General features: G+C 37.5%; 1 protein-coding gene across 3 annotated transcripts in view; it reads right to left on the bottom strand.

Moving 5' to 3' along the window:
* Window positions 1–27,314, bottom strand: part of PRKDC (protein kinase, DNA-activated, catalytic subunit) — a 270,606-nt gene that overhangs the window by 46,845 nt on the left and 196,447 nt on the right. For all 3 annotated transcript variants that reach the window (XM_074318994.2, XM_074318995.2, XM_074318996.2), the window contains exons 64-69: window positions 25,873–26,011; window positions 24,828–25,016; window positions 23,798–24,022; window positions 23,033–23,141; window positions 21,337–21,448; window positions 6,936–7,125 (exon numbers count right to left, since the gene is read on the bottom strand). In XM_074318994.2, coding sequence (XP_074175095.1) covers window positions 6,936–7,125; window positions 21,337–21,448; window positions 23,033–23,141; window positions 23,798–24,022; window positions 24,828–25,016; window positions 25,873–26,011 — 964 coding nt within the window. The remainder of the gene's footprint in view (window positions 1–6,935; window positions 7,126–21,336; window positions 21,449–23,032; window positions 23,142–23,797; window positions 24,023–24,827; window positions 25,017–25,872; window positions 26,012–27,314) is intronic.

Here is a 27,314-nt window from a genome sequence, read left to right as displayed (position 1 = left end):
TTTTAAATTGGTCTGCTTCCCTTTGTGCATGACACAATTCACCTTAAAGCAGCTAATCCATGTCCCTAGTTTAAATTATGTGGATGTCTTTTTATTTATCATGGGGCTATAATTCACATAAAGTGTACAACTCAGTGTCTTTCAGTATATTCAAAAGTTGGGCAACCATCACCACTGTCTAATTTGAGGACATTGTCATCAATCCAAAAAGAAACTCTGTTCATTAGCATTAATTCTCCATTCCCCCTAGCCATTGGAAACCACTTTCTGTTTCCATGGATTTGCCTATTCTGGACATTTCATATCAATGGAGTCAGAAACTATGTGGTGATTTTGTCTGGATTCTTTCACTTAGCATAGTATTTTCTAGATTCATCCATATATAGTATGTATCAGCACTTCATTCCTTTTTTATGGCTGAATAATGATTACATGGAAATACCACATTTCATTTATCCATTCATCTACTGATAGACTTTCAGATTGTTTCTACTGTTTGGTAATTTTGAATAATGCTACTACATGAATATTTGTGTACAAATTTCTTCATGCACGGATGCTTTCATTACTCTTGGGTTTATATCTAGGAGTGGAATTGCTAGGTCAAATGGTAATTCTATGTTTAACTTTTTGAGGAACTGTCAGACTTTTTTCCACATTGATTTTACCATTTTACATTCCCACCAGCAATGTATGAAGTTTCAAATTTTTCCATCTTGTCACCAACACTAGCTATTGTTTCTTTGATTACAGCCATCCTATTGGGTGTGAAGTGGTAGCTCACTGTGGTTTTGACTTGTATTTTCCCAGTAACTAATAGTGTTGATCATCTTTTCATGTGTTTTTTGTTCATTTGTATGTCTTCTTTGGAGAAATGTCTATTCAGATCCTTTGCCCATTTTTCATTTGGGTTGTTTGACTTCCTGTTGTTCATTTGTAAGGAGTTCTTTATGTATTCTGTACAGTAGATCCTAATCAGATATATGACTTCCAAATATTTTCTCCTATTTTTTTCCCATACTTTCTTGAGTGTCATTTGAGGTACAGAAGTTTTTAATTTTGATGTACAATTTATCTTTTTAATTTGGTTGCTTGTTATGTGAATACCTTTTAAATCTACACCTCTAATTCTCTCCCAAGCTTCAAAAGACATTTTCATTAGACCTGTGCCTTCCTCATTATTACCCTTTCAGCCATCCAGGCTAAAAATCTGAGTAATCTTCAACTGCACTGCACCCTCTCCATCATTTCCTATCATCACAGGTCTTCTTGTATCTACTTTTACAGAACATCTCTTATTGGTTTCATTCTCACCACTTTTCTAATTTGAGACTTCATAGTCTGTCTGTCTTTTTTCCTTAGCAGTTAATGTTCCACATAGCTTTAAACTTCACTAGCATGCTTGAAAAACCTTCAATGATTTTCCAAGTCCTACAGGATAAAGTCTTCAGTTATTACTTCAACATTGAAATGCTTTATGATCTATGTCCAACCAGCTATCATGAGATCCCCACAATCTCTCTACTGAGAGCAGACTCTGCAATGCCCAGTTTGTCACTTTTATGATTTTGTTTGAATATATCTTACACCTCTAATACCCTTGTAACCCTCTCTAAGTCCAAATCCTACCATTCCCAGCAAGTCCAGTCCAGACGCCTCCTTCTCCATGAAGCCTTTCTATTGCAGGCAGAATTTCTCTTTCCCTTGTGCTTTCCTAGAATTGTTAACATCTCTTCTTCACCCATCTCATGCTGTTTTTGGTTACAAGTGTAGTTCTTGCTCTGTCACTGGACAGTGATTATGAGGGCAGGCACAATATCTTTCACCCTTAGAATGGTGGGTGCAGTTTCTTAGCTACACCACGATCCTCATCATTATCCAGAATTCCCTCACCACCAAATTCTTAAACTCAAATCATCCCATTCTGACCACAAACTTGCTCTTTTACTCACCAAATTCCTGCTATGCTTGCTTTATAACCTATTTAAGATCTCTGGTAACTTTAGCTGCCTTCTTTGTGCTTTCGCTTCCTTCCATGTCCAAACAAGCAAGCCAATCATTCCCACCATTCTCTTAGCAATATTCTTAAATCATTAGCCTTTAGGTATCATTTGTCAGGTGTCACATTTACCTGGAAAAATGACACTCTGGGTTAATCATAGTGCATGCCTTCTCTGCTCCTACACTTAGAGATTCACTGGAGACAACACCAACCAGGTTCAGTGCTGTCTGACAATCCAATTTTAGTGTGTTGGTCAGCTTTTCCCACCACAGTCCAGAATAATCTCTAGCCTTCTCACGTTCCTCAATTCTCCTTCCTGCTCAGTCTCTGCAGTTGACTTCACTTCCCACTTCTCAGAGAAAACAGATGAGATTTCCTACTCTTCCTCACATTGAAGCCCATTTTTCCTTCCTGACCTCTATTATGATAGAAGATTCACCTTTGCCCCGAGTCCTGTCCCTGCCATCCTCCACAAGGAATCTCATTTCACCAATGATTCCTCCTCTGTATGTCCAATCTCTTCTCATCTATTAGTTCCTTCCACTAGGATTTAAACATCTCCTGTCTCTTCTATTCTAAAACAATAAAATTCTTCCCTGAACCCCACTTGCTCCTCCTTGTCATGGCTTTTTTAGGAGTGCCCTGTGCTCACTGTCCCCATATCCTTACTTTCATCCATTCCTCCATCCACTATAATCTGACTTCTTTTACTCCATTGAAATGGTTTTTACCAAAAGTCAATACCAACCTCCTTTTAAATGTAAAAACACTTTTCAATCTTTTCACACCTTCACTCTCTTTGGTAACTGACACTGATGATTTCTGGCCCCTCCCTTGTGGTCTCACAGTCCCTTGATCATCCTCTAATCTTGTCATTCAGTGTCAGTTCCTTTGCAGTCCCTCCTCCTGTGCTCACCCCATAACTGTTGGTCTGTTTTGGGAACCGTCCCTGGTTACCTTATCCACTCCCGTGGTTTCAATGACTATCTACATGCTGATCACATTGAGATCTCTACTACTAGCATAACTCTTTTTATTCAGAGCTTCAAATTTTTTCTGTACAAATTATCTGATGGAAATCACAACTTGCGTGTCTTAAAGGCCTTGCAAAATCAACATGTCCTGAACTGAATGTATCACCTCCCCCACAAACTACTCTTCCTCCTGCATTCTCGTCCACCCAGATACTCAGGTCAAAACCTGTGCTGTGTATCACACTTTTTCCTCCCAAACAGAACTAGTCACCATGTCTCATCTGAGCAATCCTCCTCCTTTTCCTTAAATCTGTCCACTTATCTCCATTTCCTTGACCTTTAACCTAGATATGGCCACCGTCATGTCTCACAAGGATTATATAAAAGCTTGCTAATCCTTTGCTCTTTCTCAGATCCTTTCTTCTTATTACAACCAGAATACGTTTTAAAATTGCCATCTGATCACCTTGATCGCAGGGTTTTCTTGCACAAAGGTGCACAGCCCTTTAGTAGGGGCTAAAATTCAACCTTCACTCCACTTAGGAAATTAAGTACTCTAGGTCATTGCTGGGTTTTGTATGTTATTCCCTCTACCCTAATTCACCTTTCAGTTCCCAACTTACACATTACCTCCTACTGCAAGAAACTTTCTCTCTTCCCATAAGGCTGGGTCAGGTGTCCATCCCATGTGATTGTCTTTTAACATTATGTATTATAATTGTCTATTTGTCTCTATTTTGTTCAATATGGTATCTCCAGCACCTAATGAAGTGCTTGGTAACAAAAAGAGGCAAAACTCAAATTTCAGTTCTGCTACTTTTGAAGTTTTGAAGAGTATGGGCAGTAAATTAAAATAAACTAAGTTTTATGTCATTTTCAGACTTGAATTATTCTTCTTCTCTCCACCTCCAATACTACTGGTATTGATAGCCATTTAGCCCATATTTATATGTGAATATATTGTTGAAAATTTCTGAAAAGCCAATGTGCTATACGGAAGACTTTTGGCTATCCTGATGATTTTCACATATTTCTAAGTAATGTACTCGTAATCCATTTCTACCCTTCTCCTCTCTCATCATGCTCCCCCTGAACCCCAGTTTGGAGAACTTTGAGCAGCAGTAGGGAGCAACCTTTGTCTCTCCATTGAAAATGAATACCCTCATAGAAACGGCACCAGTGAGGTGGTCTTCTTGAGTTCTCCTCTGGAACTTACCACAAATTGAACACCTATAACCCATCACAGGACTCTCTGCTCATCACACAGAACAGCTAAGAGACTCCTATGAGGATTACCTGAAGGTGGGCAAACAGGGCTATTGGGAGAAGAGAGAAGGGAGAAGTGTGGAGACTGGCCCCCATCCCTGGCTGTGGAGAGGCGGGGCCCCAGGACACAGACAGCAGATCGCAGCAGCCAGGTGTGCGCTCCCTCCCTGCACTCCACAGTCCTGCCGAGAGGTCAGCATATAGGACAGCGGTGCCCAGGGTTCAAGGTAGAAACCTCAGCTGAGAACTGCAGCGGTGCTCTCTCAGTCAGACAGAAAGCAAAGAAAACAACATACCTAGACCCCCTCCCCGCACTCTCCCACAGCTCTCCTACCCTCACCCTTCCAGAGCTTTAAGCTGGTCCCAGATCTGGAAGGAGTAGAGTCAGATTACAGAGGAGCTGCAGCCCTCAAGAACTGAAAGGAGCTGGTTTGCAGCTGTGACCTAGGGAAGAGGCTGGGATGAATGTGACACTGGTGGTGGGCTAGCCAGAGAGACAAAAGCCACTGACTGCCTACCCAGCCCACACCTTCTCTGGGCGGCTCCCCGGCAGGACAATTAGAGCTGGCGGCTGAGACACATGCAGATGTCAGCAGCATCTGGCAGAGGCAGCCCTGGGCTTTCAGAAGCTTAAAAATCTCTCGCCCTTCACAACCCCTGAGGGAAAAGGTGCCCTAGGAGACCTGCACACAGGGAAGAAGTGCACCTCCCGGTGGCTGGCTGTGGTGCTTTCAGCACGCGTTTTGTGCAGGCGAAAGCAGAAACTGCACTGACTTTGTAAAAACTACCAACCATACCCATCAAGAACTGCATTGCCAGTGTCACTCTGGGTACCAGGCAGCCAGCTCTGCCTCTACAAGATGCAGAGGAGTTTTTGTACAGCAGAGGATAACCTGGAGATAGCTTGGTGGACTTAAGCCAAGACTGGTGCTGTTTTTTAAATTTTTTAATTAGTATAATTTCTTTTTAGTCATATGTATGTGTGTGTGTGTGTGTGTGTGTGTGTGTGTGTGCGTGTGTGTATATATATATATATATATGTATATATATATATATATATATATATATATGTATATATATATATATATTCCCCCCTTTATCTCTCTTTTCTTTTTTCTTTTCCTTGCTCTACTTTTCCTCCTTCTTTCTATTTTTCTGTATTGATTTTTTTTTTTTGGGGGGGTTGTTTTTCGTATTTTTGAGTGTGTTAAGTGTTGGTTGTTTTCATATGTGAGTGTATTTTTGTTGTTGTTGGTATTGTTGTGCTTGTTGGTTTGTTTTGTTCTGAAATTGCCCTGCATGAGGGCCCAGCCCAAGCGTCAAGAGAATCAACACACCCAGAGGCCAACTCCACAGCATTGCTAGGTTTGACCTACAAGTGACAGACCCAAAGGGATTTCTCTACAGGCACAAGAGCCCATAGGGGCCAAACCTCATATGAGGGGCCCACCCTCACGCAGCAGCTCATAAACTGTGGGCATAGCCAATTCTCACAGTTAGTCAGCCTGGGAGTCAATCCCACCCACTGACAAGCCAAAAGCAATTAAAGTTCAACTTCAACAGGAAAATACACACAGCACAAGGGACACCTCTAGAACACATGCACAGGAAAATAGGGAGGCTGTGCAATTCAGATATAAAGGACACACACTACATAAGTCCACCTAGTAAAATGAACACCCTGACTTCCTGCTGAAAAGTCACATGTACCCCTCCTTAGCTGTGTGCCTTAGATGGCCTCTCCTGCTGCAATCAGAACTTATGAGACAGTGGGAGACAATGGCTGGTGCCTTCTGGGGGAAAAGAAAAAAAATTTTTTTATTAGGAATTAGTCAGAGAGAAACTATATATAATTCCTGGAAGATGTGGTGTGGAAGAAGATATAAAACATCCACATCCATTTCCAACAATGGAGGCTGAGCATGGAGCTGCCAGAGAATGCCGCTATGTAGAATCTGAGGACTTGAACCAATACGGTGGAAGAGAGAACCAAAGGAGAGAAAGAAGGTCCTTGAAAGCTGGCTGCTTTAGACTTCACATTTATGGGTACTGATAAATAGCCTTTATTCATTTAGGTTGCTTTGGGTTGGATTTTCTATTATTTGTAATATAAAGATTCATAACTGATACAACACCCATCTCAAAGACAGATTTATAAATGAGCATTTAAACTTACAAGGACGAAATATTAATTATTTCTACTAGAATAACATTCTTTGCTTTATAACAGCAATCAATATAGGGTCATTAAAAGAGCAAGCTCCCCTAAAATATTCAAATATGATTTGATAAATTTAAATAGTTATATGCAGCTTTTAAGCAAAGAATAATTATATTAATAAAGAATCTTATTATCAAATGATACTTTTCCACAAACTAAACCTCAATATAATTTGTAATCAGCTGGCAAGCATTCATTTTTGTTAAAGAATATCAAACATATTAGGTTTATTTTCTTTTTCAATAAGAGAAAAATAACCATTTTGAAATGATTAACAAGTATATAAAAACTTTAAAGGCTATCTGGATAATTTTAAGTAAGTGTTTCCTTAGTTTACTTTCTGATACAGAGGAAAAATACTAACAACTCAATTATCCTAAAGATTCAGATTTTAAAGAAAAGCTAAATTTAAAAAAAGCTAATTTAAGAAACGTCTGTGATACAATAGAGAAACATAAATATGAGTACCTACCTGCTTTCTTGCACTCTCTACCATCTTCATTTTCATGGAAAATTTACAGCTCTTAACCAGAGAACAAATATTTTCTTCCTGCTCCTGTACCTCCATCCTGTCGTTGGAATCTCCATCTCCATCCATGTTCATACTATAATCATCTGGAAGAAGAGTAAGTTTCTCCTCTATTTTACTAAGAAAGAAACATCTACACAAAACAAAGAAGAATGAGAATTAACACCTCATGAAAGAAATCTCTGACATACAGGAAACTACGGAATAGCATTCACAGACTTAGAGTTTTGCTCATTTTTTGGACTGTAAATGTACACTGTAGGCACTGGATTTAATCTCCATTTTAATTAACTAATTCTTTAAATATCACCAAGGATATTTCAATGGAATTTTCCAGATATCATTTATTGCCTTCACCTCCACAAAATAAAGCCTTTAAACTCACAATTTTCTCTCGTCATGAATGGGTAATACACTCTGTGTTGGGTCAAAAACCATTTTCCTCCTTATATCTCCCAATCTAAAGACCTATTCTCAAAGGTGAAAAATATAAAGCAGCAAATAGGTTATAGTCACTGAAAATATTAAAAGATAAGACTACATTGCTACGAAATTATTTTTATTTATATAATAATTTACATATGACTTTGTTGTAGTGCTTTTATTTTAATTAGTTCCATTGTCAGTAACATGAGCAAAGGACCTTAACACACAAAATTCACCCTTGATCAAAAATCAACTTACTTTCTGTTCATCCAGGAACTAATTTCAAGCTAGCATGTCTCATATATCTTTTTCTTTTGTTTCTTAGGTCATTCCAAAGATACAAGCCTCACTAATGATCTATCTGGTTCTGTGATCCTCACCCCTATGCAACACACAAGGGCCCCCTCCCTCCCAATAGCTGCTACTATTTTTTAACCTTTCTGTTTTTAATTGTAAGAATAAACAAGCAAAAGTGGTATAAAATCAGTACTTAATAAATATTTGAAGAAATAATTAATGAATGAAACACGTTATACCACCAGTATGAATTAAGTGCCTACGCTCAAAGAAAGGGGAGGTGGGACAACAAGGGGATGTGGATAAGCTTTCACAAAACGAGGTGGACTTTTTCCTGGGCTTTGAAGAATGTATTCAATTTCCAGTGGTAGAGGAGGTTAAGAAAGTTTCAGATAGAAGGAACAAATTAAACAAAGGTAGAGAAGTCTTATAGTACATAACATGTTCTTGTATCAGATTGGGGAGAATGGAGTCAGGAAAAGAATCATCTTTCTAAAAAAATAACAGAGTTCTGGTTCTAGTGTGAGTCCCCTACAGCCCACCTTTCTGCTGATAAAAATTAGAAACTCTGGATAAAACACAAAATACAACCACCGAAGAACTCTGAGAGTAAATAAAAAAGCAGACTTTATGTGCAGGGAAGTCAAAACTGGGAGAAAGTATTGCTATTGGGATGAGTTTCCTATATTTTCTTTCTTTTTCCAGTTTTTCCATGAGAGTAACAACACTTGGAGAGTGGTGTGGCAACCTGAGTAACTAAGATTCTGGATAGAAACCCTATTGCATTGTGTCTAGAGAAACCTGGAAAGCTTAGGCAGACCAAAGATTATAATGGGAATCCTGGAGGGGGAAAAAGCCATAGAAGGGATCCTTTTATTCTGTATATGAAGCCACAGTTTTCAGTTTACCTGGAAGTATGCATATGCAGGACTGATCAAAACAGTTAAAGGAAAGGGTTGAAAATGGAACTGAAATTTGAACCAACAAAAGCAAGACAGAGTCTACTATGCAAATCTAAGTGGGATCATTGCTTACTAAAGTAAAATAATCTACATTCTCCTGAGAATTAGAAAAGAACTCAGAGTCTACACGAGATAATATTCACAATTTTAAAGACACAACCCAAAATTAACTGATATACAAAGAATGAGGAAATCGTATCCATTGTCAATGGAAGACAGTCAACGCATGCCGACTCGAAAATAACCCAGATGTTGAAATGAAATGATCATATAAGGACCTTAAAGCGGTTATTTTAACTATACTACAAGAGGTCAAGACAAATACACATGATAAATGAAAAGGTAGGTATCTCAGTAAAAAGTATAAAAAGAGCAAGATGGAAATTTTACAACTAAAAAACACAATACCTGAAATAAAAAATTCACTAGGTAAATTTAAAGAGGAATGAAGACAACAGAGAAAAATGACAGTGAATTTGAATACAGATCAATAGGAACAAATTAACCTGACAAATAAAGAGAAAAAAGACTGAATAGAAATGAACAGAGCTTGGGGTGGCTGGTTAGCTCAGCTGGTTAGAGCATGGTGCTTTTAACAACAAGGTTGCCACTTCAATCCCCACATGGGCCACTGTGAGCTGTGCCCTCCACAACTAGATTGAAACAACTACTTGCCTTGGAGCTGATAGGTCCTGGAAAAACACACTTAAAAAAATAAAGTTAAAAAAAATCTTAAAAAAAGAAATGAACAGAGCTTAAGGGATCCAGGGGACAAAGTCAAAAGGTCTAACATACATGTAATTGGCATCCCACACAGAAAAAGAGAAAAATTGTGGCAAAAAAGTTTTTTGAAGAAACAATGACAGATTTGTCCCAAATCTGGTGACATAAATGTACAGATTCAAGAAGCTCAGTGAATCTCAGACAGGACAAATCCAAAGAAAACCATACCTAGACATATCATAATCTAAACACTGATAACCAATGATAAAGAAAAAAACATCTTGAAACCAGATAAAAAATATAATACATCACATACAATTTGAATAATCATGACTTTCTCTTCAGAGACTTGAAGGCCAAATATACTGCTGAGGAGGAAAGGGGATCCACCCAGAATTCTATATCCAGAGAAAACATTCTATATCCAGGAATGACAGTAAAATAAAGATATTGTCAGACAAAGGAAAACTAAGAGAATTCATCACACACAGACCTGCACTACAACAATAGCTACAGGAAAATTTTCAGCTTAAGGGAACTATCAGAGGAAATCCTGGATATTTAGAAACATGAGCATCAGAAATGATACGTATAAGAAGAATTTTTTCAAGGACAACCAAGATTGTGCAGTAAGTAAATGCTGTTTACCTTCTCTCACAACCACATCAAAATTACTCTGAGGGGTGCCAGATAGCTCAGTTGGTTGGAGTGCGTGCTCGGCAATAAGGCTGATGGTTTGACTCCCAGAGTGATTCCCCCCCAGCAACTAAGATTGAACAAGGCACCTTGAGCTGAGTTGCTGCTGAGCTGCCGAGGGGCAGCCAGGTGGCTCAGTTGGTTAGAGCGCCGTGCTCTCAACAAGATTAATGGTTCGATTTCTGCAACGGATGGTGGGCTGCTCCCCCCTGCATTAAGATAGAAGATGGCACCTTGAGCTGAGCTGCTGAGGGGTGGCTGAATGACTCAGTTGGTTGGAGAGCGTGCTCTCAACAAGGATGATGGTTCAACTCCCGCAGGGGATGGTGGGCTGTGACCCTGCAACTAGGATTGAACATGGCAACTGGATTGGAGCTGAGCTGCGCCCACCACAACTAAGACTGAAAGCACAACTTGACTTGGAGCTGATGGGTCCTGGGAAAAAACACACTGTTCCCCAAAAAAGTCCTAGAAATACACACTGTTCCCCAATAAAGTCCTATTCCCCCTCCCCAATAAAAATCTTAAAAAAGAAAATATTACAACTAATCTACAAAACAACCATTATTGAGAATTTCTTAAAATCAAGCTGAACTGAAGGCTTTCAACTAAGGACTTGCAGTAAAAGCCACCTCCAGACTGGTGGAAAGGTCAGAGACGTGGCACAGGCTGGTCTCACACCCACGTGTGACCATTAAAGATCGGGAGGGCTATTTCGGCTGTGGGGGTCCCCCCCATCCCCTAAAGGCGTGAGAGATCCCAGCCCTACCCCAGCCCAGGGTTCCAGTGCCGGGGAGAGAAGTCCCCATAGTTTTTGGTTGTGAAAAACAGCAGATTGTGACTGAGTGAGACAGTGTGGCTGCACTCACAGGCACTCCTCTTAAAGGGACTGCACACAGACTTACCCACCAACGGAATCACTCACTCTGAGCTCCAGCGCTGGGGCAGCTAGAAAGGCAGCAGGTACATATGGTGGGGAACTGAGTTGTCTGGCTGGGGATGGGGCCTGGAGAGGCAGCTTTCTCCTGGACAGAGCAGCTGGCGAAGGCGATTGTTTCTTTGTTGCGCCCTCCCCCTTCCCAGCATGCGAACACAGGTGGCCGCCATTTCTGAGTCTCCGCCATTCATTTGTCCTGTCCTGGCAATTTGAGACCCGTCTCTGCCCAACTTTTGGGCACACTCAGATTGCGTTCAGTGGCTTTTTCATGCAGACCGTTTGCCTTGGCTCAAGCTGTTTCCTAGGGTCTCTCAAAGGTTTGCGGAACCCAGACAAGCAGCACCTGGCTTGAGCGTGTCCTATATCTCTGGCTGAGCAGCTCTAAGCTGGCACTAGTGGCATCTGGCCTTGGTTAGTGACTTGGCTTCTCAAGGCGTTTCCAGGCACAACATGGGCAGCAGACATCTGCAGATTTCTTTCTGGCTCCTGCTAGGTGGCCCCGGGTAGGGCACAGGCTGTGGCTGAAGTAGACCGACAGCAGATCCCGTCCAAGGTGGTCCTGGGGTTGGTGCCCCCAGTGGCCAGCTTCAAAACGAGCTGGAGCATCACCTAGCCATCTCCAATTCTAACACACCCAAGGGGAGGATTGGGCAGGCATAGAGCCCTGCTGACGCAGATCCTGCTCTGTAGGATCAGACCCTGCACAACAACTGTTCCACTGTAGTCAAGGCCAGTCCTCACAACCAGTGAGTCCAAAGGTCAGTCCCTCCCACTGATGTACAGTTATCAACCAAGGCCCAACTACAAGAGGAGGGCACACACAACCCACACAAGGGACGCACCTGGAGAGCATGGCCCAGGTGACCAGAAAGACTGTGCCACTGAACCCCACAGCACAACTAGTACATAGGGCCACTCTACTAAGACTGGAAGACATAGCAGCCCTACTTATACATAGAAACAATACAGCCAAAATGGGGAGACAAAGAAACATGTCCCAAATGAAAGAATAGAACAAAGCTCGAGAAAAAGAACTAAGTGAAACGGAGATAAGCAATCTATCAGACGTAGAGTTCCAAACACTGGTTATAAGAATGCTCAATGATCATATAACAATGGAGATTGAAAACATAAAAAAGAACCAGTCAGAAATAAAGTATACAATAATGAAAACGAAGAATATATTACAAGGAATCAACAGTAGATTAGATGAAGCAGAGGATCTAACCAGCGATGTAGAAGATAATGTAGCAGAAAACACCCAACCAGAACAGCAAAAAGAAAAAAGAATCCAGAAAATTGAGGAGAGTTTCAGGGGCCTCCAGGACAATATCAAGCGTACCTACATTCACATTATATGGGTACCAGAAGGAGAAGAGAGAGAGCAAGGAATTGAAAACCTATTTGAAGAAATAATGACAGAAAACTTCCCTAACCTGGTAAAAGAACTGGATATACAAGCCCAGGAAGCACTGAGAGTCCCAAACAAGATAAACCCAAAGAGGCCAACACCAAGACACATCATAATTAAAATGCCAAAGGTTAAATACAAGGAGAGAATATTAAAAGCAGCAAGAGAAAAGTAGTTAGTTACCTACAAGGGAGCCCCCGTAAGACTGTCAGCTGATTTCTCAACGGAAACTTTGCAGGCAGGAAGGGAGTTACAGGAAATATTCCAAGTGATGAAAAGCAATGACATACAACCAAGACTGCTCTACCCAGCAAGGCTGTCATTTAGAATTGAAGGACAGATAAGGAGCTTCCCAGACAAGGAAAAGCTGGAGTTCATCATCACCAAACCTGTGTTACGAAGACTCTTAGAGGGACTTCTTTAAGATGGGAGGGGTTAAGGATGGGTGAAAGGTAAAGGGATTAAGAAGAAAAAATTGGGTGTTATGCAGTAGTCATGGGGATGTAGGTTACAGCATAAGGAATATAGTCAACAATATTGTAATAACTAGGGATGGTGCCAGATAGGTACTAGATCTATCAGGGTGATAGATGGGAACGGGGTTGGGGTCAGGGTGAAAAAGGTGAAGGCATTAAGAAATATAAATTGATAGTTAATACAGTATGAGGAATATAATCAACAATGTTGTAAAGATCATGTAAGGTGCCAGATGGGCACTGGACTTATCAGGGGGGTCATGCCATAGACTGCGTAGATGCTTGACCAACGTGCTATACACCTGAAGAGTTGAAGTAGAATAATATCGAATGTCAACTATAACTAAATATATAGGTATATATAGTCACCGGATGTGGAGTACAACATAGGGAAGATAGTTGATGGTATTGTAACAGCTATATAAGATGTCTTCCAGCTTGGGGGTGGGTTATCACTTTATGAGGGGTTTAAATGTCTAACTATTACGTTGGTTTGTACACCTGAAACTAATACAAAAATAAAAAATGAAATTAAAAAAATAAGACTTTTTTCTTCACAAATTCTTTCAAATACCGCAGGTACCAAAAAAATGTATACAAATTTTAACAGATGTTATCTATGTATTACTATTTGAAGTTGAATTGAATTACGGTAGCAATGTGCAGTATGACGTTCGTTCAAAAGATGGCATTAATTAATTGAATGCTAGCATCACCATGCGACAGGCAAGACAGTCAAAGAAAATGATGGAAGCACAGCTGTCTTTCGCACTTCCACGAATAGCTTGCCTCGATGAGGTTTTGCCAGGACAATGCGCAGGACAAGGAGGTGCAGCTGAGTTTTCCCCACATTCTCCTGACTTAACCTCCCTTGACTTCTACGTATGGGGGACCTTACTGAAATGGCATGCGCAGCGATTCAAGTGGACACTTTGGTCAACGTTGCACAAGAGTAGTTCCCCATAATCAGAAATGTCTGGACGCTAATGGTAACCACTTTGAGCATCTCTTGTAATTGCAGTAGTCAAAAGTGACTTGTATTCATCTTTTTTTATTGGTATATATTAAATATTACAATTTTAATAGTTTTTCTTTCTTAAAATGTGTATACATTTTTTGGGCACCCCCATATGTAAAAAACTATTTAAAGCAAAAATGTAATATTATCTATTAGTATTTTCACTATGTTACTTCACACACACACACACACACACACACGTTATATATATGTTATATACATGTTACTTCTTATACACACACGTATTCCACACTCACACATAGGCATACGTCATTTTATTGTGCTTTGCTTTACTGTGCTTTGTACAAATTGAAGATTACAATATTTTATTAATTTCAATGGTACAACAATGATACAACATTTATATGCCTCACTAAGTGATGACCACAAGAAGTCTAGTACACATCTGTCATTGTACACAGTTATCATATTTATTGACTATATTCCCTACGCTGTAAATTACATCCCTGCGACTTATTTTATCACTGCAAGTTGGTACTTCTTAAGCCCTTGCCCTATTTCAGCTCATCTCTGCACCCACCTCCCCTCTGGCAAACATCAGTTTGTTCTTTTACATATTGAAGGTTTGTGGCAATCGTGCCTCAAGCAAGTCTATCTATCAGTGCCATTTTTCCAACAGCACTTGCTCACTTCGTGTCTCCGTGTCACATTTTGGTAATTCTCCTAATATTTCAAACCTTTTCATTATTATCATATTTGTTATGGGATCTGTGATCACTGATCTCTGATATTACTATTTTAATTGTTTTGGGGAGCCATGAACCATGCCTATATAATAAGTGGCAACTTAATAAATATGTGTTCTGACTGCTTTCCCCCATCTTTCTTCCTCTCCTCAGGCCTCCCTATTCACTGAGACACAACCATATTGAAATTAGACCAATTTATAACCCTGCAATGGCTTCTAAGTGTTAAAGTGGAAAAAAGAGTTGTACATCTCTCACTTGAAATCAAAAGCTGGAAATAATTAAGCTTAGTAAAGAAGGCATGTAAAAAATCCAAGACAGGTCAAAAGCTAGGCCTTTTGCGCCAGTTAGCCAAATTGTGAACAGAAAGGAAAAATTCTTGAAGGAAATTAAAATGCTACTCCATGAACACGAGAATGATGACAAAGCAAAACAACCTTATTGCTGATAGGGAGAAAGTTTCAGTAGTCTGGGAAGATCAAACTGGCTTCAACATACCCTTAAACCAAAGTCTGATCCAGAACAAGGCACAAACTTCTGTTCAATTCTATGAAGGCTGAAAGAGGTAAGGAAGGTGCACATGAAAAGTTTGAAGCTAACAGAGGCTGGTTTGTGAGGTTTAAGGAAAGAAGCGACCTCCTTAACATAAAAGTGCAAGGTGAAGCACCAAGTGCTGATGTAGAAGCTGCAGCAAGTTATCCAGAAGATCTAGCTTAGATAATTAACGTAGGTGGGTACAGTATACTTTCAAGGTAGACAGAACAGCCTTATATTGGAAGAAGGTGCCATCTAGGACTTTTATAGCTACAGAGGAAAAGTCAGTGCTTGGCTTCAAAGCTTCAAAGGACAAGGCTGACTCTCTTCTTAGGGGCTAATGGAACTGGTGACTTTAAGTTGAAGCCAATGCTCATTTTCCATTCCTAGGGCCCTTAGGAATTATGCTAAATCTGTTCTGCTTATAAATGGAACAAAGTCTAGATGACAGCACATCTGTTTATAACATGATTTACTGACTATTTTAAGCCCACTATTGAAACCTACTGCTGAGGAAAAGAGATGCCTTTCAAAATATTACTACTTATTGACTGTGTACCTGGTCACCCAAGAGCTCTGATGGAGTTGTGCCATGAGATTAATGTTGTTTTCATGCCGGCTAACACAACATCCATTCTGCAGTTGATGTTTCAAGGAGTAATGTCGATTTTCAATACTTATTATTGAAGAACTATATTTCATAAGCTATAATTGATATACTGATTTCTCTGACGGATCTGGGCAAACCAAACTGAAACCTTCCGGAAAGGACTCATCACTCTAGATGCCATTAAGAACATTCACGGAAAGAGGTTAAAATATCAACATTAAGAAGACTTTGAAAGAGACTGATTCCAACCCCGATGAGTCACTTTGAGGGATTCCAGACTTCAGTGGAGGAAGTAACTGCAGATGTGGTGGAAATAGCAAGAGAACTAGAATTAGAAGTGGAGCCTGAAGATGTGATTAAGTTGCTCAAATCTCATCATAAAATTTTAATGGATGAGGAGGTGCTTCTTATGGATGAGTAAAGAAAGTGGTTTCATGAGATGGAATCTACTTCTAGTGAAGATGCTGTGAAGACTGTTGAAGTGACAAAAATGACTTAGAATATTACATAAACTTAGTTGAGAAAGCAGTGGCAGGGTTTCAGAGATTTAACTCCAATTTTGAAAAAAGTTCTACTATGGGTAAAATGCTATCAAACAGCATGACATGTTACAGAGAAATCGTTCATGAAAGGAAGAGTCAATTGATGTGGCAAACTTCATTGTTGTCTTATTTTAAGGAATTGCCACAGCCTGCCCAACCTGCAACAACCAGCACCTTTATCAGTTAGCGGGCCTCAGCATTGAGGGAAGACCCTCCATCAGCAAAAAAATTACAACCTGAGAAAGGCTCAGATGATGGCTAGCATTTTTAGCAATGAAGTGTTTTTAAATTAAGGAACATACATTGTTTGTTTAGACATAATGCTATTGTACACTTAATAAACTATAGTATAGTGTTAATGTAACTTTTATATGAACTAAGTAACCAAAGCATTCATGTGACTTACTTTATTGCAATATTCGCTTTACTGCAGTGTTCTGGAACTGAATTGCAGTATCTCTGAGGTTTGCCTGTATATCACTATATCATTACTTTGACCAAATGATAAAAAGAACATTTCATCATGAAGATACAGCAATTATCAATGTATATCTGCTTAATAATAGAGTTCAAAATACAGTAAGGAAAAAATAGACAGAATTAGAGAAAAACAAAATGCATAATCGTAGGAGCTTTTGAAATCCCTATCTCAGCAGTTGATGGAAGTAGGCAAAAAAAATCAGTAAAAATATAGAAGATCTGAAAAACACCAGACCAATTCAATCTAATTAAACTTATAGACATTACTTCTAAGAACTGCAGAATATACAGTATATTCAAGTGCACATTCTACATTTACTAAAACAGACCATACACTGGGCCATAAAACAAGTCTCAATAAACTTAAAAAGATTGAAACCATACAGAATGTGGTTTGTGACCACAATGTAATTAATTTGGAAATCAATAACAATAAGAGGGACAGAAAATTCCCCTACTTGGAAATTAAAACAGTTCTAATGTTTACATGGATCAAAAAGAAATCACATGAAAATTAGAAAGTATTTTGAACTAAATGAGTGAAAACAAAACATATCCAAATTTACAGTATGTAGCTAAAGTGGTGCTCAGAGAGATATATATGACTTTAATGTTTATACTAGGGGAAACAGTATAAAATAAATGATTAAAGTTTCCACCTTAAGAAATTAAAAAATAAGAGCAACATAAGTCTAAACAAAGTAGAAGGAAGAAAATGGAAATGGATGAAATAGAAAACAGATAGATAATAAAGAAAACGAGCAAAGGCAAAAGATGGTCCTTTGAGAAGATCAATAAAATCGACAAACCTCTATAGCTAGACTGATCGAGAAAAAAACCCAGAAATCAACACTAGCAGGAATGAAAAAGGGGTTCCCACCATAGATATTACAAATAATAAGATATGAGCAACATTATGCCAACAATTTGACAACTTAGACGAAATGGAAAAATGTAATGAAAAATACAATTTTACAAAACTGACAAACAAAATATAGAAAATTTAATAGCTCTATATTTATTGAAGAAATTACATGTATTACCAAAAATATTCCCCAAAGGAAAAACTCCAAGCCCATATAGTTCCACTGGTGAATTCTTTCAAATATTCAAGTAAGAAATAAGAAGGATCTTACATAAACTTTTTTAAAAAAAGACAGAAGGGAATATGACTGAACTCATTTTATGAGAATGGCATAATCCTAATACATACCAAAACCCGACAAAGACACTACAGAAAAGGAAATTACAGACCAACATCCCACTTGAACACAGATTTTAAAATTCTTAACAAATGTTAGCAAATCCAAGAATGCATATAAGGGATCATTATCACCACCCATAGTTCACCCCAAGAATGAGACATTTGTTTCATATTCAAAAAGCAATTAATGTAATCCACCATAAACACAATAAAGAAATGACATCAAAATGGAGAGACACGGACTGTTCTCGCATTCAATTCCCCCCACAAGAAAACCAACTAACAACTAACTACTCATGAACAAGACACCATTGTCAAAAGTCCTAGAACACAGGGGGTAAGGCTTAAGCACACTGCTGTACCACAGAGATTGAGATGGCCTATGCCCCAGGCAGGCAAAGAACTGCACTCAGAGCCCCTCAACCCACTCCAAGCCTACAGTTTCTTAAGTGAAAAAAAGAGAGCCAAAGGTAAACATCCAGCTATACCTCAGTGGTGTGGGTCACTATCTGGTAGGCCCACTTGGATCTAGGGCTTGGATCTTGGCAGACGGATTGCCCAAGTAGAAATCCTAAGCAATAGCTCTATTCATCTGCATAGCCAGGATGGTGGCCTATTCTGACCAGGGAACTTGGCAGGGTGTAGATCTGCCTGATTTGAGACCCCAAACAATGAGACTTGCTAGCCTTGGAGTGTGTTTTACCGCTCTGTCCAGGCAGGGAAGCTAATTTATAGTTCCACCTATTGCTGATTGTAGCTCCTGGCCCCCAACTGACCCACAAACCTGGAGCACCTTGGGAGCTGCTTAGCCCAGCAGCCCTAAAGCAGAGAGACTAGTCAGTGGACATAAAGAACGGTACTATATACTAATAAAGGGGTCAATCTATCAAGAAGATATAACATTTATAAACATTTATGTACCCAACATCAGAGCACCTATATAAAGCAAACACTAACAGAATTACAAAAAAAAAAAAAAAAAAAGAGAAAGAAAAAAAATGAACAACAATACAATAATAATTGAGGACTTTAATATCCCAACTCTCAACAGTGGATAGATCATCCAGACAGAGAATCAGTAAGGAAACAGAAGATTTGAATGACACTGTAGACCAAATGGACCTAACACACATATACACAATAAAGGAGGAAAACAATATGATCAATTAAATAGATACAAAAAAAGCATTTGACAAAATTCAACACCCATTCATGACAAAACAAAAAACATTCGCAGAAAACCAGTATACATGCAGCAAATAATTAGAAAAAATACAATTGAAAAAAAACCCTCCATACACAACAGTGCCGAAAATGATAAAATATTTAGGAACAAATCTAACCAAAGAAATCCAAGATATCCATATCGAAAAAGTACAAATCATTGAAATTAAAAAGGACTTAAATAAATAAAGACATAATTACATTCATGATTTGGAGAACTCTATATTGTTAAAGTGGCAATTCCTGAAGTTGATCTACAGTCAATAAAATCCCAAGCAAATTCTCAGTTTTTGTTGGTAAAAATTGACAAGCAGAATCTACAATGTATATATAAATGTAAATAACCTAAAAATAAAGTAATTTTCATAAGAAAAACGAAGTTGGAGAATTCACCCTATCTCATTCAAGTTTTACTATAAAGCAATAGTAATGAAGACAGTTCGTTATTGTGAAAAGATATACATACCGTGTTTCCCCGAAAATAAGACCTAGCCAGACCATCAGCTGTAATGCGTCTTTTGGAGCAAAAATTAATATAATACCCATCTTGTATTACATAAGACGGGGTATTATATTATATTATATTATATAAGATTGGTTCTTATATTATAGTAAAATAAGACCAGGTCTTATATTAATTTTTGCTCCAAAAGACGCATTAGAGTTGGTGGTCCGGTTAGGTCTTATGTTCAGGGAAGCACGGTATAAATGAAGGAACAGACCAGACTATTCAAAAACAGACCCTACACACAAACTGTCATTGATTTTCAAAAAAGGTGCCAAGGCAATTTCATTATGAAAAGGCTTTTGAATAAATGGAACTAAACAACTAGTATCTATCTACCTTACACCATCTACAAAAATTATCTTCCACTGGATCATAGACCTAAATGTTAAGAACTAAAACATTTCTAGAAGAAAACATATGCGAATAATTTTACAAGATGAGTCTGGAATTATCAGTTCGAAGGGGACCCTGTTAACCAAATCTGAGACAATTTGAACATGAAATAAATTAGGACAGTAATGGATTACATTCCATTAAATAACATTGGAATCCATGATTCTATATTATTAATTAAAATTGAAATAAGTGAATAAATAAATAGATGGGGGAGTAGGAAGGGCTCTTCCTTATTAGACTGATAAACATGGAACAAGTGGGAAATTCATCATCTTGCAACCATCATTGTCAACACTGGTTTGAGCAAAGACTCATCCACAGATATGAAAATACAGAGAGCTAAGTCTTATGACAAGCAAGATATACATGCATGTCTCAAAGCATCTCCCACACTGTTTATTAGTTGCAAAGGAAAAAAACAGGAATTTCCACTGGAGAGACCAGACAGTATTTTACCTAGGCAATCAAAATTACTGTCACCAGTAAAAGGAAGATGGACATTGTGCTTCAGGATGTGATATCCTGAGAAGAATATTTCACTTAAGTAGTATTCTGGCTAGGGATGTATTATCTGAATCTAATAGTGAGGATACATAGACAAATCCAAACTGAGGAACCATCCTCAGAAGTGTCAACATCATGCAAGATGGATGAGGAACTGTTCCAAATTAAAGGAGACTAAAAAGACGTATCAACTAAATGCAGTGTATAATTCTGGACTGGATCCTGTCTTAGAAGGGGAGAAAACACTTTAAAGGACATTAACGGGACAACTGACAAAACTGAAATTGGGACTGTAGATTAAAAATGAAAACAGTGAAGTTATTACTGTACTGTACATTGATAAATTAAGAGGTGAGGAGATGACATATGTATGCAATGTATCCTCAAATAATTCAGAAAATAAATATGTATATGTGGAGAGAGAATCAAAAAGCTAATGTGGCAATATGTTAAAACAGTGAATCTGGGTAAAAGCTACACAGGAGACAAGGGGGGGCCAAGTGGGGACAAAGGACACACTGTTAACATGGAGAGTATTGTTAGAACAACTTAACTCAGAAATTGGCAAGATGAGAGAGAGCTAAACCAGACTTAAACGCCACATTTTTCTAAACCACAGTTTGAGAGAAAAATCATTCTGGCAATTTCAGAAATTAATCCATATTCAACTCAAAAGGATCACATCTTACCGATTTGTGATGATGTCATCCCAGATGTTCATTGGGTCCATTTTAGCATCCGGATATCTGTTTGTCCAGGTTTTCAGAAGTCGCTTAAGGAGAACTTCAGAAGATAAATTACCTAAAAATAATATTAGAGGCTGACTATATGCACAACTCAATGACAAGCCCAACTTAGTAGGGCTGTCATTAGTAAACAGAAATTTAATTCAAATTTCTTGTAAAATTAAAAAACTTCCTCTGTTCTTTCACAACAGGCACACAAAGCTACCATATTAAATGTAATACATACATTCTGACATTAAAACTCAGTTTCTTAAGGATATAAATATGGGAAAATAAACATATAATTTTTACGTTTAGTAAATATTCACTTTATGTATGTACAATTCCAAAATCAAAAAAGCACTGAAAACTGAAAAGGGTTTCATGGGATTGCAGCCAATTTTCTTGGCAAAATCTGACCTGAGTCGGCCCAGGGCAAAGTCTCAGTTTGTGCAATTCATATGAATATTCACCACTTAAGCTAGAGATACATTCATTGTATTTAATTATGGAATACTGCCCCAGGCCCTGGTGTATGCACTAGGTTACATCACCATTATTATCATCATAATATCCAAAACTATCTGACCACAAGGATTTTATAATAATAATTCTCATGAAATTTAAATTTCACATTGCTAATGTTTAAAGCTATAGTTTTCTCTTTCTGCTGGTGGAAAGCAGTGGTTAAGAACAGAAGCTTAAATCACAGTTCTAGGTGCAAAATCTGGATCTTTCACTTAGTAGTGTGGGAAAATTATTTATTCTCCAAGCCTCTATAAAATGAGGAGAAAGAATCTACATCTCATAAGGCTGTTATAAAAACTAGGTAGTATAGAAAAAAGAGCTCCTGGAAGGTAGAAAGCATTTAATGAATGATAGGTCATTAACATAATGTGTACTTGAAAAATAATTCACCAAATTTAAAATGGAGAACAATTAGATATGAAAACCAACTTTCATTAGCACTCTGAAAAGTGTCTTTCATATTGTGTGTTAATTATTTGGGACAAAAATTAAAATTCAGATTTACAACTACGATTTGTTACTGTTACAAAGATGTGTTCTCCCTCTGACTTTGGGTGGCTCCTTATAAGCACAGGATAAAATCCACTCCTTGGTTGCAGAAAGACTTTCATAATCTAAGCACTACCGCCTGCAGCCTCACCACCCCTCAGGCCAGGACACCTGGCAGCCAGTCATAGAACTTTTGACACCTCAGGGGATGCTGCAGCTTTCTGTCAGGCAGGCACTCTGCAAGCCCCTTTCCCTAGTACACAATCAACTCAGGCCCCTCCTCCAGGAGCCTTGTGTACCCCTCTGTCCAGGGCAGGTTCTATCATGTGTTTCACGTGGGATCCTGTGCATGCTTCTATTTAAGCAAGTATCATATTGTGTTGGAATTAGTCCACTATTTTTAAAGCTTCTTCAAGCTGGGCAATATGTCTTATTTGGCTTTCCAACCCCAATGCCTAGAATAGTACTCGACCATTTACATTTATTCCAATAATCTCAAAAGATGTATTTGTAGAATACTCAAGGCAGAACTAAAGGCAGTTTCTAACCCATACATTAAGAAACATATACTTTCACTAAGCAAAAAAAGATGCTAAAACTCTTCTATAAATATATATAAAAAATGGTAGATTAAAAAAGTTACCTTGTTTACTTATAAAGCTGATGAACTCCTGAATTTCTATTAAAGTTTGTACAGACTGCAATTTGGTGAGTCTACTTCTGTGTAAAAGCACATCAATACTAGAATAGTTCTAGAAAAAAGGTATTTAGCATTGTTTATAAATCAACTTACTACTTTAAATTTTAATACAGTTTTCTAAAAGGTGAAATACAACCACCACCATACAAACACATCAGTTACACAATGTGGCTCAGAGTGGTTAATAAGTAGGTCATAGAAACAATTAATAAATGGTTTATATTTTTTAACTAATTTAGGTTTTCAAGTGCATTTTAGTTCATCAAAATCAATAAAATCAATACAAATGGGCTATCATTGCCTCTATTTGCCAACACTTTAAAAAAAATCACAACATCTTACAATGTAAATTGCAAAGTATAGAAGTCAATTCTTTGCTCTATAAACATTCTTTTGAGTGTACTAACCAACTTCCGAAAAGTTTAAAAATAATGAAGGACAATAAATGAGTATGCATCTATGATCAACATATGCCAATAATAAATGTTAATATATTCTGTACAACAACACATTGACGTGAAAAAAAAAAGCATTAAGATAAAAAACAGTAAAGAGAGATATCAGAAGACACTGGAAAACAGAATGAAGGAAATGGGTGGTATCAAATAAGAAATAAAACTTTTTCCTGTTGACTTTTTTACTCAAGAGTTTACTGACTCTAAAAATATCACAGAAATGGTACATTTCAGATTGCTATATCTGTATTACCTGTATAAAAATCTGAATGCAATTTTCGATATAATATTTGGCTCTCTCAACATCATTTTGTAAGATGTAAAGAAGGCTCAATTCCTGACTGTAATGAAGCTCTATAATAGCCTTCTGGAGCTCCTTGTTCACCGCCTCATCAATAAATGTCAGAAGGGACTGGTCATCCTCTCCTTGAAGCAGTAACTTCAGCTTGCTGCGGATCATGTAAGGTAGATAGGTCTCCTAAGGAACATGAGAATCGACTTGTAACTTCAGAAAGCCAGTTTTACTATGCCTAATTACTTTATTACTACCGTGTTTCCCGAAAATAAGATGTAGCTGGACCATAAGCTCTAATGCGTCTTTTGGAGCAAAAATTAATATAAGATCCGGTAATATATTATACCATATTATATCATATCGTATCATATTATACAATACCCGGTTTTATATTAAAATAAGACCAGGTCTTATATTAATTTTTGCTCCAAAAGACACATTAGAGCTGATGGTCCAGCTGGGTCTTATTTTCGGGGAAACACGGTGTAATACTCTTTGGTATAATTTTATAGATAAGGACTTAGAGACAAAGTGATTATGTTTGATACTCCAAACTTAAAACTATGATTTTTAAACATGTTCACCTGAAATTGCTCATTTTGTAACCACAAAACATATAGAAACATGTTATACAGAAAATAGGAACTATGTACTTTTAGCTGAAAGACAACTGGATGTTACAAAGTAAGGAATCTTTAAGCACAGCAATATTAGAGGGACAAGGAGAGCAGCCTTGTTCAGAAATTTGGGTGACCCTGTGAGTGGGGAAGCTGTCCTGCATGCCATTTATTTTGAAAGGGTTAGATAAAAGTGGTAAGAGATTTAACAAAACTATGGAGTTTGTGAGGAGTCAGGTTGCATAAGCATCCGAATAATTCAGAACTACTACCTCATTTTTGAAAAGTTTTATTAAACAACTTCGTTAATTAGAAAACACCTGACTATCTAAAATATTTATGTCAGGGTCCTCAAAAATAATTCTACCCACCTGATAAAATGGTTCACTCCACATTTTATTTAGGTCTGGAGGGTTATTACTATCAACATTGACTGTAGAACAGTATGCCAGGGATTTCCACTCAGCAAGTTGGTTGTAACAGTCAAGGGATGCAAGCCCCCAAAAACCCTTCTCGGCTTCTGTAGGCGCACCATCCACCCACACTTGTTTATTGAGAGCCTGGCAAAGAAAAGTTCCTAAGATTATTTTACAAAGTTAGAAAGAATACAAATGAAATACATTTGAAATAATGTAGGTAGTATAGTATTCATACTAAGGACAAACATTTTTAGGTTTATGACAAGAGGAGAGAGAAAGGAAAATAGAATTAACACTGAATGGAAAAGAAAAAATGAAAGGAATATTATAGTAACAAATAAATATAAAAACCCTAACCAAGTTTCCTCCCCGTTCTCCTACTGAGAAACTTACCGATGAAAGCCAGTTAACAAAATGAAGACTTTAAATGACACACAATTTGATTTAAATCAATACTATGAGTTATTTACTACTTAAAAAGTTCTTAGAATGAAAATGAGAAAATAGGACATTTACAGAAAATTGCAGAGAATTTTACAACCTGAACTGCAACTACTTGCTATACATTTACACTTGGATAGCTACTGACAACTCAAAACACAAAATGTACAAAATTGAATTTATAGTTAACTTCTCCAAACAAATTTTTGCATACCTCTTTATAAATTTTTAACTTGTTAAAGGAAAACAATCTACTCAAATAGAAATTATACAATACAAGCAGATACTGATATTATCTTAGTTTTACAGTACTTGGTAATTTATGAAATGCTTCCTTTTATTAAATGATGTTTTCTTAAAAAGAGTAAGAGATACAACAATAATTATTTATTTCAAATTTTGGTTATTATGAAACCAGAAACCATCCTCTGCTATTTGTGTAAAATCTAAGGAATAGAGCTGAAACATTATGAAGCTCTAAATTTTAAAGCTAAGTATTTCCATCCAGAGAACAAAAGTGTTTAAGCAACTGACATTTGCTAGAGATCAATTTTACCTCATTATACTGCTTAGCAGCTTCAGAATAATCACCTCTGGCTTCTTCTAATAATGCATTCTGGGTGAATTGCTTTGTTCCTATCTCACTGCTAAAAATGCCGCGGAGGACATCATATTCTCCAATTGATCTATATAGTCTATAAAACAAACCAAAGGGAAAAAAAGTCCAAATTAACGAACACCCAATATTTTTAAAGTATTTATTATAATGAAATAATACTTAATCAAGATATCTCACATTATTTAAAAGATATAATGGTTTTTTTAAATAAAAATACAGAATCTTAACAATTTTGAAATTACCATTAGGTTTTACTACTTTAGTCATACAGCAAGGCAGAAATTATTCTAAGGTGCATTTAAAGTGTAATCTGAAATGACAGGTTCACAATGTATAAATTTTGTCATTAAATAAAATTCTTCCCTGTTAATGGTACCATTAGAGTAACACTGCACATACCTGTGGGTGACCTATTTGGAATCTTTGTCTAGCTCTAAAATTTGGAAGGTAGTCAAGAACCCAGAAGTGAGTAAAAATTAATCCAGTACTTAACTGATGCCATGTTTTAATCCTTGTTCTATGGACAATCCCAATTCTATTGACAAGTAATTTTCTTACAGCCTTAGTATTTGCTAGAGCATTCTTTCATCCTTTCACATTAACACAAATCTGCTTGACCCCATCAATCCAGCTTTCCTCTTTAGAATATTCTAAAGTAAGTGTTTAATAAATTTGGTTCCTATTCGTTGTAAAATTTTTTATACCTTTTAAGTCTCAACACAAATGTCATCTCTTCCTGAACCTGTAGTCACCTGACCAGCCAGACGAGAATTGCTGCTTCTTTGGTTTTTCTGCAGTTTGGTCCCTTCCCAGATATGAAATCTCATGTATTTATATCAAAAGAACTACATCAGCTCTCTCTCAGAGACTACTGTTCCAAATTTGGATAAAAATCTAACACATATGGCTCTTTTATTGCCCCAATACATTGAGAGATAGAGGAAACAAATTAGAGGCAGAGGTGGGGAAGTAGGTTGTAGGATAACAGCTCACAGCTGAGAGCCCAAGAGAAGATAGCTACAAACATTTTTTAGGAACTCAGAATAGAAACCAGCCTCACACCCACCCTATACTGGCCCAAATTCCCTGGACTATGTATCTTATAACGTGGGCAAAACAATGACTGTGACATCAAGAAAAGGGTAAATTATGTTCTCAAAACTGTTTGAAATTTTGCAAAAATAATATACACAAAAGTATGAGGAAGTATTAACGTTTGAAAACAATGTTTAAATTTTAGGTGCTTAAAAGTGTGTGCTTCATTTACCCAATAAATACACAAGAGTTCTCACTCCCTGAAAATAATAAATACTGTATACAAAGTGTTACTTAGTGTTCACATACATCTGAAACAATAAGATATAAAAGCCAAGAGGCAC

Source organism: Rhinolophus sinicus, chromosome 7 (assembly GCF_057876585.1).
Source record: "Rhinolophus sinicus isolate RSI-liver-muscle chromosome 7, RSI-T2T, whole genome shotgun sequence".
Lineage (NCBI taxonomy): Eukaryota > Metazoa > Chordata > Mammalia > Chiroptera > Rhinolophidae > Rhinolophus > Rhinolophus sinicus.
Note: the sequence above shows the minus strand (reverse complement) of the source record. Positions and strands in the feature narration are given on the sequence as shown.